The sequence below is a fragment of the Cyprinodon tularosa genome, unplaced genomic scaffold (assembly GCF_016077235.1).
Source record: "Cyprinodon tularosa strain WSP-4 unplaced genomic scaffold, ASM1607723v1 ctg988, whole genome shotgun sequence".
NCBI lineage: Eukaryota > Metazoa > Chordata > Actinopteri > Cyprinodontiformes > Cyprinodontidae > Cyprinodon > Cyprinodon tularosa.
In genome coordinates this window covers 59248-77579 of record NW_024039771.1, presented here as the reverse complement: position 1 = coordinate 77579, position 18332 = coordinate 59248, and the positions used below count along the sequence as shown (strand labels likewise).

Sequence of the window (18332 nt, the reverse complement as noted above, 5' to 3'; positions counted from 1 at the left end):
CAGGCTAGAACCGTCTTTAAAAGGTTTACTTCCGTCTACGAAAGAGACGCTGGGAAAAGTTAAAAATCGATTCCAGATATTTCTGATCAATACTCGGATTTAATTTCAACATAAAAGTTTATTTTTACTCTTTTATGCATCACTTCTTGTTATTAAACCAAATATTCTTTGGCTCCGTCTCATGTGTTCCATCGGCTCCCCTCTGCCCAGGAGTCTACGCCTTCGGCCTCTTCACCGTGGACATCTTCGTCAACGCGGGGCAGGTGGTGACGGGAAACCTGGCGCCGTACTTCCTGACGGTGTGTAAGCCCAACTACACTGCGCTTGGCTGCCAACAGGCCCTGCGCTACATCAGCCACCAGGAGGCCTGCACAGGGAACCAAGACGACATCCTGAGGGCCCGCAAGACCTTTCCCTCCAAGGAGGCGGCCCTCAGCGTCTATGCCGCTCTGTACCTTGCTGTGAGTTCATTTTCTTTTCTGTTTCTATGATCTGATCTGTGTGGGAATCACAGTGGGGCCCCTGGGGGACCTTTAAAGCAGTGATGAAAGTTTTGTGCTTGCCTAAAGCTTTTCACTGAAGTGATGACGTGCCAGTCTAATTATTGGGGTTTTTAAATGTGAAGGTCATGGTCAGAGTCTCAGGCTGGTTCCAAAGGAAATCCCAGAATATCTTCGTCACTTTTGAAAGAGGACATTTACTTTGAATGTTTCTTTATCATTACATCAGATTTATACATATTCAGTCTCTTTGAATGTTGCTGACAGTCTGGTTTCCTACTGTGCAAGAGGTCCCTGAAGGGCCCTCGAGTCATGAACGTATGGCGGGGGACTCCCTGCACTGCGGGGGGAGCAGATTGCCTGGCTTATCTAGGTCAGCTAGCAAAGGCAAAAACACACACACACTGATCTGTTTTGCTATCCTTATGGGGATCTACATTGACTATCATTTATTTAAACGGTCCAACCCTGATATTAACCCTGACATTAACTCCAGCCCTGATATTAACCCCAACCCTGATATTAACCCTGACATTAACTCCAACCCTGATATTCACCCCAACCCTGATATTAACCCCGACATTAACCCTGACAATTACCCCAACCCTGATATTAACTTTGACATTAACCCTGACAGTTACCCCAACCCTGATATTAACCCCAACCCTGATATTAACCGTGACATTAACCCTAATATTAACCCCAACCCTGATATTAACTTTGACATTAACCCTGACATTTACCCCAACCCTGATATTAACACCAACCCTGATATTAACTTTGACATTAACCCTGACATTTACCCCAACCCTGATATTAACTTTGACATTAACCCTGACAGTTACCCCAACCCTGATATTAACACCAACCCTGATATTAACTTTGACATTAACCCTGACATTTACCCCAACCCTGATATTAACACCAACCCTGATATTAACCCTGACATTATGAGAAACCCTGATATTAACCCTGGCATTTACCCCAACCCTGATATTAACCCCGACATTAACCCTGACAGTTACCCCAACCCTAATATTAACCCCAACCCTGATATTAACTTTGACATTAACCCTGAAATTTACGCCAACCCTGATATTAACTTTGACATTAACCCTGACATTTACCCCAACCCTGATATTAACCCCAACCCTGATATTAACCCCAACCCTGATATTAACCCTGCCATTTACCCCAACCCTGATATTAACCCTGACAATAACCCTGATATTAACCCCAACCCTGATATTAACTTTGACATTAACCCTGACATTTACCCCAACCCTGATATTAACCCCAACCCTGATATTAACCCTGACATTAACTCCAACCCGGATATTAACCCTGACATTTACCCCAACCCTGATATTAACCCTGAAATTAACTCCAATCCTGATATTAACCTTGACATTTACCCCAACCCTGATATTAACCCTGATATTAAAGGAATAGTACACCCAAAACATGATTTGCCTTCATTTTCTACTCACTGCGGCAGACCAAGCCAGGTGAAAGTGCGCATTCAGCGTCTGCTCTTGATAATGCAAGCGTAGAAGAAGAACTTTGCTGTTTACCTGTGCAAAGGAAGAAACAACGAAAGAAAAATGTCTGAGGACTTCAGTGTTGAGGAAGAGCATGAGTTGAATGCGCACTTTCATCTGGTTTGGTCTGCCGCGGTTTCCGTAGGCCCGTGAACTAGCAGGCGCGCGCTTTTAGGAAATCCTATACACTACTGTTTATGCTCTAAAAACATTCTAAATGACTTCGTTTCGAGGAAATTCTGGATGCTACCCACTCAGGACACTTGGAATACATTGGACGAGCAGTATGGAGGAATATTGACACGTTTTTTGTGGACTTTTATGGACCTTTCTGCCTCGGGCACCTTAGACCTCCATTATTTGAATGTCAGCAGACAGCAAGAAGCCTCCCAGATCTCCAGATGCATTTGAGATATCAAAAAAGTACTCCAGAGTGTTGTTCAGCATGGGGGTGAGTAGAAAATGAAGGCTAATCATGTTTTGGGTGTACTATTCCTTTAACCCTGGCAAGTACCCTAACCCTGATATTAACCCTGACATTAATCCTGACATTTACCCCAACCCTGATATTAATGCCAACCCTGATATTAACCCTGATATTAATGCCAACCCTGATATTAACCCTGACATTAATCCTAACCCTGACATTAATCCTAACCCTGATATTAACCCTGACATTAATCCTAACCCTGACATTAATCCTAACCCTGATATTAACCCTGACATTAATCCTAACCCTGACATTAACCCTGACATTAATCCTAACCCTGACATTAACCCTTACATTAACCCTAAAATTAACCTCTCTAGTCCCCGCAATCTCACCTTCGGGTTCACTTCCTCTCAGCCAGTGACGTGCTTCATGAGTGACGTTTTAATCTCTGGTGTAATTGGTGTAAGGTTTTGAACATGCCCAATTGTGTGTAGTTTATTTAAAGGGGTACCGCATTACAGACTTGTTTTAGAGAGAAACACAGACACCAGCAGGTGGAGCCATTGAGCGCTGCTCCAAGCTGACACCAAGAGTTCCAAACCCAACAGCTCTGGAACTGTTATAGCTAGAGGTCTGGAATTTTCTGCATGTGTGGTTTACATGATGTAGAACACATTTAATATAACCAGACATGCCTTTTCTCAAGAATGTCTTTATTACTGCTGTTCAAACAAGACCTATGATTTCCGAGAAGAAAAACAACCAATTTGACTCATGTTTGAACAGCTTGGTCTGTGTTCTACTCACTTAGCTTTCAAATAATGTATTTCACATGTAATCTTGGCTTACAGCCCCTAAGTTATTTGTTTTTCCATTTGGGTATGCAAAATATGAGAGAATTTTCCAGAAAGAGGTGGGTTTTAAGAGGTTAAACCCTATCCTGAAATTAACCTCAAACCTGATATTAACCCTGACATTAACCCCAGACCTGATATTAACCCTGACATTAACCCCAGACCTGATATTAACCCTGATATTAACCCCAGACCTGATATTAACCCTGACATTAACCCCAGACCTGATATTAACCCTGACATTAACCCCAGACCTGATATTAACCCTGACATTAACCCCAAACCTGATATTAACCCTGACATTAACCCCAGACCTGATATTAACCCTGACATTAACCCCAGACCTGATATTAACCCTGACATTAACCCCAGACCTGATATTAACCCTGACATTAACCCCAGACCTGATATTAACCCTGATATTAACCCCAGACCTGATATTAACCCTGATATTAACCCTGACACTAACCCCAGACCTGATATTAACCCTGATATTAACCCTCACCCTGATATTAATCCTAACCCTGAAATTAACTCTGACATTTACTCTTACCCTAACATTTAAAAAGTTAAAGTCATAGAATGTGGAAAGTAGCTTTACAAATAAAAGTGTCCATTATGACATAAATTAATAAATAAATAATGCAATATATATTTGATTGATTTAATAATCTTGAAATAAAAACATTAGATAAAAAAATTCTTTAAACAGATAATTTTTTATTTAATGGAATACTAATTGAAAATTTATCCATAATATTATTTATTTGATCCTGAAGGAATCAGCTCTCCATAGCTCGTCCTCTGCTCTTATTGAAAGGCCGCGCTCAGCTCTCAGCTCTAGCTTCAGACCTAGCAACCAGCTTTGCTTCAGCATCATCATCCTCTCTGCACCTACATTTTCCTCTCATTTATCAGACACTAAAGTCTCAGTGGGGTCCAGGTCATCCCATACGGGACGTTTGGTCCTGTTATGATGGCCGCTCATTTGGTCACTAAAACTTACAGTGTTGGAGCATAGCAGCCGCTGCAGAGTGCAGGGGTGCATGCGCAGTGGTTTATGCTAACGCCTGGAGTGATGCAGTTTATGCAGCCTTACATCATGACTCATGTTATGCAATGGCTCTTTCTGCTGTGACCACAGGCTGCAGCATGCATCCAATTACAGGGAAAGGGTTCAAACGTCAGACCACGTCACTAAGGACATGAAATTGCCATAAATGCCTTGAATTACCATCACATTTGATCTAACCTAACATCTGGATGGTGGGCTCCGACCTGTAGAGCATTACATCATCTTTCAGGACCATCTGATTCATCCTCACAGAAAGAAAGAATCCTGTGATTTCAGCACAGGTCTGAATGGGTTGACCTGTCCTCTAAGAACCGAGTCAGAAATGACTCCTTTCTGCTTCAGCTTCAGGGTTTTCTCAGGTGTAACTGCGCACCTCTGCTTGGTTCAAATTTTCCGCTAAAACATCTCTGTCTCTGGATTTATTCACGCCTACATAATTTGGATTCATCTGAAGCTGTTGTCCACCTGCATGTCCAACTTTTAGGCTGAGCCCAGCGGTCCAGAAGGTGCAGGATGTGTCTGTGTCCATTCCAGCCGCAGCGCTAGCCACCACGGCCATTCCAGCCGCTGTGTTAACCGCTATGGCCATTCCAGCTGCCACACTAGCCGCCACTGCCATTCTAGCTGCCACGCTAGCTGCTAAGGCCATTCCAGCTGCCGTGCTAGCTGCTAAGGCCATTCCAGCTGCCGTGCTAGCTGCTACGGCCATTCCAGCTGCTGCGCTAGCTGCTACGGCCATTCCAGCCGCCGCGCTAGCTGCTACGGCCATTCCGGCTGCCGCACTAGCTGCAGCCGGAATGGCCATTCCATTACCAGCCAAGGATCCATCAGGGACCAGCCAAGGACCAATCAGGGACCAGCCACCCATCAGGGACCAGCCAAGGGCTGATGTCACCGGCTCCCAGGCAGATGTTGTGCAGGACAGCATATGCCGTTATGACCTGTAGAAAAAAAAAGACAAAAATATGTATTTTTATTCAGTCATTTTTTTCATTATCTTTATTACATGATTTATTAGAAATTAAATTTAACTTCATCTAGATCCACTATTTAACTTTTTTTTTCATTTTTATGTTTAGATTTTTTTTCTGTATTATTATTTTTTTATATATATAAGTGCAAATAAAATTAGGCAGTAAGGGGATAACAGTTTAGACAAAAAATGATTTATTTCTCAATCTAGCACAGTTTGGCTTCTCAACACAACATTAGTAATAGTGAAAGTAGTGATTTAGGTCAGTTATTTCCAGGGTTTGAACACATTTAACTATTCATTTCAAATTCCTAAAGTTACAAACAAACTTATATCAAGTCTTACAAATAAATATAAAATTTGATATCTAAACATATCTGTCAATCTGCTGATAAGCGTTTGTTTAATAACTGGTATATTCTGATCACTAGCAGGCCCTGTGGGTTAGAATAATAGCAGGTAGATCTTACCTCTCCACTGCGCTCTGCCAGCCTGAGAAAAATCCGCCGCCGGTTTTGCTGCCGCCGAAGCCGTCAAAGCCGACTCTCCTCCACCAATAACAAGTAAATAAAATATATATAGTTTTTTGTTTTTGTTGTTTCTTACATATTTCTCGAGCTGTCAGGTTTTGTTTTGCGCTGTTTTTGGGGTAGACGTGATGACGTCATGTCGCAACCAGGAAGTGCTCCAAAGGCTAGACCGTCCCATTTACCAACGGCTGAGGATCCTCCGGAGCAGCCTACCGAGGCTGGGTCCTTCGAAGGAAGCAGCCTGCGAATTGAGACCCAGCTACTGACAGGTTTCAGATATTTCAGGCTAACAATGGAACCAAACTGGTCAGTTTCAATTTGCATGTTTCCAAGCAATTCGAGGCCTTATCTATATAAAGCCTCAAACTCACTGCGAATCCAGAAATTTGAAATGAGAAAGGTTGCTGGAGGGATCGAAACGTCTTCAGACCTTGGAAACCAAGTCCAGTGGATTGTTTTTTAAACTTTTTTAACTTTTACGGAATGACTATGACCTGGATGACTGAGAATCTTCATTTCTGTCCTCACTTTGTTGGTTGATGACAGAAAATGTGGAGCAGAAGTTTCATTTTAGGGTTTTCTGTAAGCTTTTGTTTGGAACAGTCAAATAAAAGAAAGTTTTCTCAGATGAACTGAACATAGGTGCTGGAGGTGGAACCTGTTGGATCTGTTACTCTGGGTTTTGTTCTCCCTGGTAGGTCTTTAGTCTAATCCTTCCTTTGTCCCCGTAGATGTACGTGACGTACACGGTGCGCGCCAAGGGGACCCGCCTGGCCAAGCCGCTACTGTCTCTGGGCTTCATGTGTCTGGCCTTCCTCACTGGTCTGAACCGTGTGGCAGAGTACCGGAACCACTGGGCCGACGTCATCGCCGGCTTTATCATCGGCATGGCTATCGCCACCTTCCTGGTGAGAAAGTCCGTCTGCAGCAAGGTCCCGCTTTGGTCACACAGTCAAAGGTTAAAGGTCATCAGAGGGCCCCCCACAGCTAACCCAAGCTAGCAGCTAACCAAACCTTTCAGCAGCAGGACCAGGAGGAACCTGAAAGCTTTAATACATTTGTTGTTGGGGGGGTAAATATGTTATTCAATTCAATAATATTCAGATTCTCAGATATTGTTGATGAACAGTTAAAAACTCTTGACTAAAACTAGCGAAACATAACTAAACTCAGCTACTATAGATAAGGAGGAAAACATGTTTGGAAATCGGAATAAATAAGATGATGCAATGACATCACAGTTTAGCATGATTTTATGTTTGAGAGCAAAAGTAGCTAAAGGCTAATTTAGAACAATTTTTATGATTTCAAAAACATTTATCATACATATCCAAGAGGTGAATAAAACATTAAAGGGCCAAACAATGTTTTATTCAACAATCTGCTTAATCATAAATCACTAACCTTTAGTTAATGGATTCTTAGCCTTCTTTGAGTGAGCTAGTAGCTAGCAGACACAAGGACTCCCATTAAATTACTTTTGGTCATAACTTGGTAATCAAAATGTAATGATAATGGAGGAAACACATGAACTTTAACACCATCAGTTGAAATCAGAATCCTTTCCTTTCCCATTGAGTTGCGTCCCAGTGTTCACGGGGATGGACGTCTGTGTCTTCGGCAGGCGTAGAGCTAACAGAACTGGCAGCGTTGCGAGGCAAGGGCTCAAACATGTACGGCTGGAAGCCTTCTACACCAAACCAAGCTTCTGCCGCCCTGGCGTCCTCTTCCACAACATCTTCGTCCCCGCTTTCCTCCTCTAAATAAAAAATGGATGACGGAGGAGACTCATCCACGACCTCTGACACTAAACTCTCCTCCTCTTGCATGTTTCCGCTGTCCATAGCGTTCCTTGACAGCGTCGTTTCTAAGTCACAAATTTAGTGCTACTTGGTCCCAATGGAATTTCCCATTGGGAACCTACTAGCACTAAGATGCTAACTGGTTAGCAAGATGCTTCCGACAAACTGGCCACAACCAAACATGCTTGTGAACCTTCGGCCACAACCATCCCGCCCCCTTGATAAATGACAAATCACATTCACTTTATTCACTCGTGTAAAGTCGGGCACCACTCGGGAGAATTCAGAAATGTAATGGTTGGAACAGCTGCTTCCCTACGACTTGAAACCCTCAGGGAAATAAAGCCTGTTTTAGGTTTATCAACAACTCAACACGTTTTAGCATAGCTTACCATGTGGTTGAACCTTTTAGCTTCTCTTTACCCAACAGCAAACATATGAAATGATCCAAAATCATCAGAGAATCAAATTATTTAGCTGGAAACTCCACCTAACTTGCACCAGACCTGTACCTCTGCTTTAGTTCTCCAGCATTTAGTGTTAGCAGCTTAGCATGCAGCCCCACAGTAGCCTGTTCTTTGTAATCAGGGGAAAGCCCCCCCTACTCTAACCTCTTCAAGCATCAGAAAGTTCCTGAAAATCAGAGAAAAATGTTTCAGTCTATTTTTGCAGCATTTGGTTTCTGATATCACCCACCAGATCTTTTGAAACTATGCCGAGATTGGTCCGAGCACGGTAACCCAGATAACTGTCGAGGGTAAATAGCTTGCAGAACTAAACCAGACCGTGCCAGATACAACCGAACCGCGCTAACATGGTACTAGTTCATCAGTAGGGCTCGGCACGGTTCAGTTCTGGCTCAGTTCGCAGATAGCAAAGAGAGCATGAGCAGACCGCGTCATCTCAGACATTCATAGAAATCCTAGCTTCCCGACCGTGCCACAATATTTCCAGTGATGAACCTTAACGTCTGTCCTTGTTTCCTGCGTCTGGAAGCCCTGATTAGACTATCGTGTGTCGTATCCACTTCCCAAAAGCCGACTCTGTCAAGTAAATTCAACTTCGCCTGACTCTCCTCAAGCAATGAAATATCACAATTAGAACCAAAATTCCTCAATCTTACGCGTGCAGCCATGTTGGTTTGCTTGATTCCCTCCTTCAATCATAGAGAGCAGTAGTACCGTAGATTGCCACTAGGAGGCAAGGAACCATGCTCGCGTGGTTTGTAAACGGTCGAGCTTGGCACAGTTAACTGATCCAAGCTCGGGCCGAAATCTGCACGGATCGATTCCAGAGGGTAGTGGGAATGGGGGTTGTGTGTCTGAAGGCAAACCTTCCTCCGCCTCACCCAATTGGTATGCTAGGGTTAGGGTAAAGCATGGACCGTGGTTCCCAAAATTATGATCACGGTGTATGGCACAGGATTAGGATAGCCTAGCTTAAGTTTATGAGAGAAAATCAAACGTTGTAAATTCAGTCGGCCATCGTGAGGTGGTTGTGTACTAACGCTGCTGTTGAAGCAGAGCTATGACCCGATTTACCAGAACCTCGAGCACTGAGCATGCATGAACAAGGGAGTTCTTCCAGATTGAGCAGTGTGAGCAGGTAGGTCGCACCAGAGTGTCAGAGTGCACAGTGTGAGAACAAACATCGTGAGCTGTGAACTTTTATAACCTGCAGTTTTGTCGTACACTTTGAGTTGTAGCTGGTGCAACAATTCGAAAAATCGCACTGTGTATGCCCGACTTTAACAGAGTGCATGTCCTTCCTGCTCCGCTGCCAGGTTTCAGTGAATCCTCCACTTTGTTAGGATTATAATGATGTAGGAGGGATCAGCTACAGATCTGATGGAGGCAGATGGTTCACATCTTCCTTTGCCTATTTTCCTTTCTAGTTGAAAAACATCTTGATGAACATTTTCAGTCAAGACCTTTTAGTTTGACTCTTCAGGGACCCTTAGGTCCAGGAGGCTGACGGACCGGGACATCTCAGTGGTGGTCTTTGTTTCCGTAGGTGGTGTGTGTGGTCCATAACTTCAAAGGGAAGCTGCTGCTGAATGAGGAGCTTCCTGAGCAGCAGAGCAGCATGGCCATGCTGAACGTGGGCCAGGTGGAGAGTCCTCTGGAGAAGTACATCGCCTCACAGGTGGGTTCAGCTCTTCTACTGAGCAGAAACATTCAGAACCAACATCCTGGCAATGCTTTGAGCTTCTCCTCATCGTGGAGAAGCTTATGGAGATATGAGGATGTTTGTTTGTTAGTACATTATTTTAGATCATTTTAGTCGTAGTTGTTCTCCTGATTCCTCACATGCATGTTGCTGCTGCAGGAAACTGATGATGAGGAGGGGGAAACTTCCTATATGAAGCAGTGCCTCCAGGCTTTCCTGCGCTGGCTCTGTGGTCTCAGCTGGGTTCAGCATCTCAAAAATAAAAGGCAAAGAAGCTTTGAAGTCTTTTGGAAAATGAACTCTGTAGATTTCTGCTCTTTCGTCCTCTCTGCTCCCTCTGCTGTGGTGGAGTGGCTTTGATCCACTGTTTGCTCGCTCCCCTTCACCTCTATAATGTTAGCTTAATGAGCCACAACGACTCAGGACAGAGAAGCTAATATCAGCTGATATCAACTGATGTCTACCGATGTTTGTTGGCGTTAGCTGATTTTAGCTAGAGTTAGCTTATGTTAGCTGATGTTAACTGGTGTTAGCTGATATTAGCTAAGGTTAGGTAATGCTAGCAGATGTTAGCAGATGTGCTCTTCATCAATAAGAATGTAATTTAACAGTATCATTATATAATTATCAAAGTCTTCCTGCCTCTATTGTTAACAGTTTTAGCAATGTTAGCTAATGTAGCAGTGTTAGCTGATGTTAGCTAATGAGCTGGCTTTTGCTGATGCCGGCTAATGTTAGTTGATGTTAGCTAAAAAGCTGGTGTTAGCTGATATTAGCTCATGTTAGCTGATGTTGGCTGATGTTAAGTGGTGTGAGCTGATGTTAGCTAGTGTTATCTAATGTTAGCATATGATAGCTTTGTTGGCTGATGTTAACTGGTGTGAGCTTAGGTTAGCTGCCCTTAGCGGATGTTATTCGAGGTTAAGTAATGCTAGCTGATGCTAGTAGATGTTAGCAGATGTCATCACTAAGAATTTACAGTATCATGTAATCATCAGTCTGTCTTCCTCTACTGTTGACTGGTTTTAGCTGATGTTAGCTAATCTAGCGGGTGTTAGCTGATGTTAGGGTTAATTTATTAAACTGAAGTTCTTTGGTTCTTAAATAGATCAAACGATGCTGGTGAAGATTCTCAGTCATCCAGGTCATAGTCATTCCAAAAACTGGACTGAGGGGGACTGAGTCTGTTGGAAAATGTACGAATGTTGGAAAAGGTGGACTTAGGTAGTCTGTGTTGGTCTGAGGTGGTCTGAGGTAGTCTGTGTTGGTCTGAGGGGGACTAAGTCTGTTGGAAAATGTACTCTGTATTGGTCTGAGGTGGACTTAGGTGGAGTGAGGTGGTCTGTGTTAGTCTAAAGTGAACTGAGTTGGTCTGTGCTGGTCTAAGGTGGAATGAGTTGGTCTGTGTTGGTCTGTGGTGAACTGAGGTGGAATGAGGTGGTCTGTGTTGGTCTAAAGTGGACTGAGTAGCTCTGTGTTGGTCTGAGGTGGAATGAGTTGGTCTGTGCTGGTCTGAGGTGGAATAAGTTGGTCTGTGTTGGTCTGAGGTGGACTGAGTAGCTCTGTGTTGGTCTGAGGTGGAATGAGTTGGTCTGTGCTGGTCTGAGGTGGAATAAGTTGGTCTGTGTTGGTCTGAGGTGGACTGAGTAGCTCTGTGTTGGTCTGAGGTGGACCGAGGTGGAATGAGTTGGTCTGTGCTGGTCTAAGGTGGAATAAGTTGGTCTGTGTTGGTCTGAGGTGGACTGAGGTGGAATGAGGTGGTCTGTGCTGGTCTGAGGTGAAATGAGGTGGTCTGTGTTGGTCTAAAGTGGACTGAGTAGCTCTGTGTTGGTCTGAGGTGGACTGAGGTGGAATGAGTTGGTCTGTGGTGGACTGAGGTGGTCTAATGAGGTCTGAGGTGGAATGAGGTGGTCTGTGTTGGTATGAGGAGGAATGAGGTGGTCTGTGGTGGTCTGAGGTGGAATGAGGTGGTCTGTGTTGGTCTGTGGGGGAAAGTGGGGTTCTAAGGTGGACTGAGGTGGTCTTTGCTGGACTGATGTGGACTGAGGTGGTCTGTGTTGGTCTGAGGTGGACTGAGGTGGTCTAATGAGGTCTGAGGTGGAATGAGGTGGTCTGAGGTGGATTGAGGTGGTATGAGGTAGTCTGTGGTGGACTGAGTTGGTCTAATGAGGTCTGAGGTGGAATGAGGTGGTCTGAGGTGGATTGAGGTGGTATGAGGTAGTCTGTGGTGGACTGAGGTGGTCTAATGAGGTCTGAGGTGGAATGAGGTGGTCTGTGGTGGTCTGAGGTGGAATGAGGTGGTCTGTGTTGGTCTGTGGGGGAAAGTGGGGTTCTAAGGTGGACTGAGTGGAATGAGGTGGACTGAGGTGGTCTTTGCTGGGCTGATGTGGACTGAGGTGGTCTGTGTTGGTCTAAGGTGGAATGAGGTGGTCTGAGGTGGATTGAGGTGGTCTAATGAGGTCTGAGGTGGAATGAGGTGGTCTGTGTTGGTATGAGGAGGAATGAGGTGGTCTAATGAGGTCTGAGGTGGAATGAGGTGGTCTAATGAGGTCTGAGGTGGGACGAGGTGGTCTGTGTTGGTATGAGGAGGAATGAGGTGGTCTGTGTTGATATGAGGAGGAATGAGGTGGTCTGTGGTGGTCTGAGGTGGAATGAGGTGGTCTAATGAGGTCTGAGGTGGAATGAGGTGGTCTGTGTTGGTATGAGGAGGAATGAGGTGGTCTAATGAGGTCTGAGGTGGAATGAGGTGGTCTGTGTTGGTATGAGGAGGAATGAGGTGGTCTAATGAGGTCTGAGGTGGAATGAGGTGGTCTGTGTTGGTATGAGGTGGTCTGTGGTGGTCTGAGGTGGTTGCTGTTGGTCTAAAATGGACCGAGTCGGTCTGTGCTTTTGTTAGGTTGACTGAGGTAGTCTGTGGTGTACTGTTCTGTTATTAAAGGGTATTTGGTACCAGCTGTGGTTTTTCAGTCCTGTGAAATATAAAATTAAACATTTTCTATTCTCGTTTTTCTGCATTAAACATATTCTTCTCCTCATTTCCTCCGGTCTGCGTCTTTCTGTGTGCGTGTGTCTGTGTCTCTGTGTGTCTTTCTGTGTCTGTCAGTGTCTTTCTGCATCTTTCTGTATCTGTTTGTCTTTCTGTGTTTTTCTGCATCTTTCTGGGCCTTTCTTTGTCTTTCTATGTCTGTCTGCGTATTTCTGTGTGCGTGTGTCTGTGTCTCTTTGTGTCTTTCTGTGTCTGTCTGCGTCTTTCTGTGTGCGTGTGTCTGTGTCTCTTTGTGTCTTTCTGTGTCTGTCAGTGTCTTTCTGCGTCTTTCTGGGCCTTTCTTTGTCTTTCTATGTCTGTCTGCGTCTTTCTGTGTGAGTGTGTCTGTGTCTCTTTGTGTCTTTCTGTGTCTGTCCGCGTCTTTCTGTGTGCGTGTGTCTGTGTCTCTTTGTGTCTTTCTGTGTCTGTCAGTGTCTTTCTGCGTCTTTCTGGGCCTTTCTTTGTCTTTCTATGTCTGTCTGCGTCTTTCTGAGTCCGTCTGTGTCTGTCTGTGTGTTTCTTTCAATGTCTGTCTGTGTCTGTGTGTGTCAGTCAGTCTGTCTGTGTGTGTGTGTCAGTCTGCATCCTTCTGTGTCTATGCATCTTTCTGTGTCTGTCAGTGTCAGTCTGTGTCTGTCAGTGTCAGTCTGTGTCTGTCAGTGTCAGTCTGTGTCTGTCTGTGTGTGTCTGTCTGTGTGCGTGTGTGTCTGTGTGTGTCAGTCAGTCTGTCTGTGTGTGTGTGTCTATGCATCTTTCTGTGTCTGTCAGTGTCAGTCTGTGTCTGTCAGTGTCAGTCTGTGTCTGTCAGTGTCAGTCTGTGTCTGTCTGTGTGTGTCTGTCTGTGTGCGTGTGTGTCTGTGTGTGTGTGTCAGTCTGCATCCTTCTGTGTCTATGCGTCTTTCTGTGTCTGTCTGTGTGTGTGTGTCAGTCTGCATCCTTCTGTGTCTATGCGTCTTTCAGTGTCAGTCTGCGTCTTTCTGTGTGCGTGTGTCTGTGTCTCTGTGTGTCTTTCTGTGTCTGTCAGTGTCTTTCTGCATCTTTCTGTATCTGTTTGTCTTTCTGTGTTTTTCTGCATCTTTCTGGGCCTTTCTTTGTCTTTCTATGTCTGTCTGCGTATTTCTGTGTGCGTGTGTCTGTGTCTCTTTGTGTCTTTCTGTGTCTGTCTGCGTCTTTCTGTGTGCGTGTGTCTGTGTCTCTTTGTGTCTTTCTGTGTCTGTCAGTGTCTTTCTGCGTCTTTCTGGGCCTTTCTTTGTCTTTCTATGTCTGTCTGCGTCTTTCTGTGTGCGTGTGTCTGTGTCTCTTTGTGTCTTTCTGTGTCTGTCCGCGTCTTTCTGTGTGCGTGTGTCTGTGTCTCTTTGTGTCTTTCTGTGTCTGTCAGTGTCTTTCTGCGTCTTTCTGGGCCTTTCTTTGTCTTTCTATGTCTGTCTGCGTCTTTCTGAGTCCGTCTGTGTCTGTCTGTGTGTTTCTTTCAATGTCTGTCTGTGTCTTTCTGTGTCTGTGTGTGTCAGTCAGTCTGTCTGTGTGTGTGTGTCAGTCTGCATCCTTCTGTGTCTATGCATCTTTCTGTGTCTGTCAGTGTCAGTCTGTGTCTGTCAGTGTCAGTCTGTGTCTGTCTGTGTGTGTCTGTCTGTGTGCGTGTGTGTCTGTGTGTGTCAGTCAGTCTGTCTGTGTGTGTGTGTCTATGCATCTTTCTGTGTCTGTCAGTGTCAGTCTGTGTCTGTCAGTGTCAGTCTGTGTCTGTCAGTGTCAGTCTGTGTCTGTCAGTGTCAGTCTGTGTGTGTCAGTCAGTCTGTCTGTGTGTGTGTGTCTATGCATCTTTCTGTGTCTGTCAGTGTCAGTCTGTGTCTGTCAGTGTCAGTCTGTGTCTGTCAGTGTCAGTCTGTGTCTGTCTGTGTGTGTCTGTCTGTGTGCGTGTGTGTCTGTGTGTGTGTGTCAGTCTGCATCCTTCTGTGTCTATGCGTCTTTCTGTGTCTGTCTGTGTGTGTGTGTCAGTCTGCATCCTTCTGTGTCTATGCGTCTTTCAGTGTCAGTCTGTGTCTGTCTGTGTGTGTGTGTCTGTCTGTGTGTCTGTGTGTGTGTGTCAGTCTGCATCCTTCTGTGTCTATGCATCTTTCTTTGCTGCTAAGTCTTCAGTAAATTGTCAGATTAAAGTGGATCTAATGTTTTCTCTCCTCTTCTGGACAGAATCACATCGGCTTCGCTGAGGTCACATGACGTGGAGTCTGCGGTGTGGCAGACCCACTGGACGTCCACGCTCTTCACCGTCCAATCCTATTAACCAGAGTGCAGCACTGTGTTTGTCTGTAGTTCCATGTTGTCTGCAGTGGACCGACCTGAAGGGACCAAAAAAGGTCGGCTCCTCCTGCTTCTCCATCTATGCACTTATTCCAGTTGCTCTCCTCCAAACCAGCCTTTTACTGCGATAATCTAGGAAGAATTCAGATGAGTAGAAGAACAGGAAGAGCTGGCGACTGTCAGCGCTTTATGTTCCTATCTAAGAACATGATTGGCTGCTTATTTCTGTGCTCTATGTAAACATCCTCCCTAAAGTCAGGAACGGATCCGTGTTTGTAAAGAACGGCATTGTGGGTAAAGCAGCAGGAATGAGATGGATCCAGAACAAGTTCCTCCTCATCCTCAGCAGAACCTCACAGAGACCAGCAGCTGTGGGAAGATCCACGGGGTTCCACTCTGAGCCGCTTCCAGAACCTTTACTGCTCTTCGCTTCAAGGTTGCCTCTGATCAGCTGTCTGTGGATCCAGGAGACGCTGATTCGTCATTTCTCCTCATCAGCAGCATCAGATCGAAAACGTTTAGAAACAAAACGCTGCAGCAATCTCTCACATGGAGCAGGTATGCAGCCCCTGTGGAACTGGGAGTGGTCCTCTGCTGCACCCTGCTGGGGATGAGAGGACAGCGCAGACTGTCCCCAGTTATAAGGCGTTGTAGCTGGTTGCTAACCAACCGGAGCGGAACAGATCCGGTTACCCAGCTCCCTCCAACATATTGGTATGCTGCTCCTGCTGGTCCGACCAGTTACTGTCTAACGCAACAAATGTTCCTGTTTGTTCAACAGCAGACTACGACGGAGGGTTAGGGCCAGCTAGATTTATTTTTTTTTCTATTTCCAGAATAAAGTCGTAAAATTTCGAGAATAAATTCGTAAAATTACGAGAATAAAGTTGCAAAGAGAATAGTCATTCAATTACGCGAATAAATACATAAAATTACGAGAATAAAGTTGCAAAGAGAATAGTCATACAATTACGAGAATAAAGTCGTAAGATTACGACAATAAAGTCATAAAATTTTGAGAATAAAGTCATAACATTATGATAATAAAGTCGTAACATTAAGAGAATAAAATGGTAACATTACAAGAATAAAGTCATAAAACTACGAGAATAAATTCGTTAAATTATGAGAATAAAGTTGTAATATTACAAGAATAAAGTCGCAACAAAAATAAAGTGGTAACATTACGAGAATAAAGTCGCAACGGGAATAAAGTGGTAACATTACGAGAATAAAGTCACAACGAGAATAAAGTGGTAACATTACGATAATAAAGTCGCAACGAGAATAAAGTGGTAACATTACGAGAATAAAGTCGCACTGAGAATAAAGTGGTAACATTACGAGAATAAAGTCGCAACGAGAATAAAGTGGTAACATTACGAGAATTAAAGTCGCAACGAGAATAAAGTGGTAACATTACGAGAATAAAGTCGCAACGAGAATAAAGTGGTAACATTACGAGAATAAAGTCGCACTGAGAATAAAGTGGTAACATTACGAGAATAAAGTCGCAACGAGAATAAAGTGGTAACATTACGAGAATAAAGTCGCAACGAGAATAAAGTGGTAACATTACGAGAATAAAGTCACAACGAGAATAAAGTGGTAACATTACGAGAATAAAGTCACAACGAGAATAAAGTGGAAACATTACGAGAATAAAGTCACAACGAGAATAAAGTGGTAACATTACGAGAATAAAGTCGCAACGAGAATAAAGTGGTAACATTACGAGAATAAAGTCGCAACGAGAATAAAGTGGTAACATTACGAGAATAAAGTCACAACGAGAATAAAGTGGTAACATTACGAGAATAAAGTCACAACGAGAATAAAGTGGAAACATTACGAGAATAAAGTCACAACGAGAATAAAGTGGTAACATTACGAGAATAAAGTCGCAATGAGAATAAAGTGATAACATTACGAGAATAAAGTCGCAACGAGAATAAAGTGGTAACATTACGAGAATAAAGTCGCAACGAGAATAAAGTGGTAACATTACGAGAATAAAGTCGCAACGAGAATAAAGTGGTAACATTACGAGAATAAAGTCGCAACGAGAATAAAGTGGTAACATTACGAGAATAAAGTCGCAACGAGAATAAAGTGGTAACATTACGAGAATAAAGTCACAACGAGAATAAAGTGGAAACATTACGAGAATAAAGTCGCAACGAGAATAAAGTGGTAACATTACGAGAATAAAGTCGCAACGAGAATAAAGTGGTAACATTACGAGAATAAAGTCGCAACGAGAATAAAGTGGTAACATTACGAGAATAAAGTCACAACGAGAATAAAGTGGTAACATTACGAGAATAAAGTCACAACGAGAATAAAGTGGTAACATTGCGAGAATAAAGTCATAATGAGAATAAATTTGTAAAATTATGAGAATAAAGTCGTAATATGAGCATCATGTGAAGTTATACTTTAGCATCGGTTTGACAAATCAGGAAATGTTTCAGCAGCAGCATCAAACAGGGCAGGATGTCAAAGTGGACTCTGGTTGCTGATTGGTGGAGCTGGTCGGACGTCATCTGCTGGGCGGAGCTCCAAGCTTTCTTATTGAAACAGGTTGTGGTATGATGAGTTAATTCTGATAATATTACAACTTTATTCTCATAATTTTCTCATAATTTTATGACTTTATATATTATATATATATATATATATATATATATATATATATATATATATATATATATATATATATATATATATATATAAAATAGAAGAAAATAAAAACCTGTAGCCTGGCCCTAATACTCTGTCGCAGCAGACAGATTATCAATCTCACTGTCATTTATTTAATATTCCTGTCGTCACATTACAATATTCCCTTTAATGGGATTAACTTGGAAAATATACGAAGCCTCTGAAATGAAGCTGATCCCAGCTCCTTTCTAAATCCTCCTGGTTGTTAAAGTTACCGCTAACTATTAGCTTAATCGTTGAACGAAGGCCTTTAGAAACCATGGATCTGTCGTTCGGCTTATTCTGGTAAATCCTTTCAGATCAGTGGTTCTGATCACGCATCAGTAGTCATTTTTAGGGCGGGACATTTAGCTGTGATGAGAGCAGCTGAACTAAACCAGCATGGCAGCAGGCGGACGTAGCCTTGCTATG

At 43.6% G+C, this 18332-nt stretch overlaps 1 protein-coding gene across 2 annotated transcripts in view; it reads left to right on the top strand.

Annotated features, from left to right (window-relative positions):
- Positions 1-16198, top strand: part of plppr5b (phospholipid phosphatase related 5b) — a 37673-nt gene extending 21475 nt beyond the window's left edge. The window contains exons 3-6 of one of the 2 annotated variants that reach the window (XM_038275987.1): positions 211-461; positions 6638-6814; positions 9722-9853; positions 15087-16198. In XM_038275987.1, the coding sequence (XP_038131915.1) occupies positions 211-461; positions 6638-6814; positions 9722-9853; positions 15087-15116 (590 nt within the window). In that variant the 3' untranslated portion in view covers positions 15117-16198. Of the gene's footprint in view, positions 1-210; positions 462-6637; positions 6815-9721; positions 9854-10036; positions 10253-15086 lie in introns of those variants that run through there. The other variant, XM_038275988.1, reaches the window with a different exon arrangement.
- The last annotated feature ends 2134 nt before the right edge of the window (positions 16199-18332 follow it).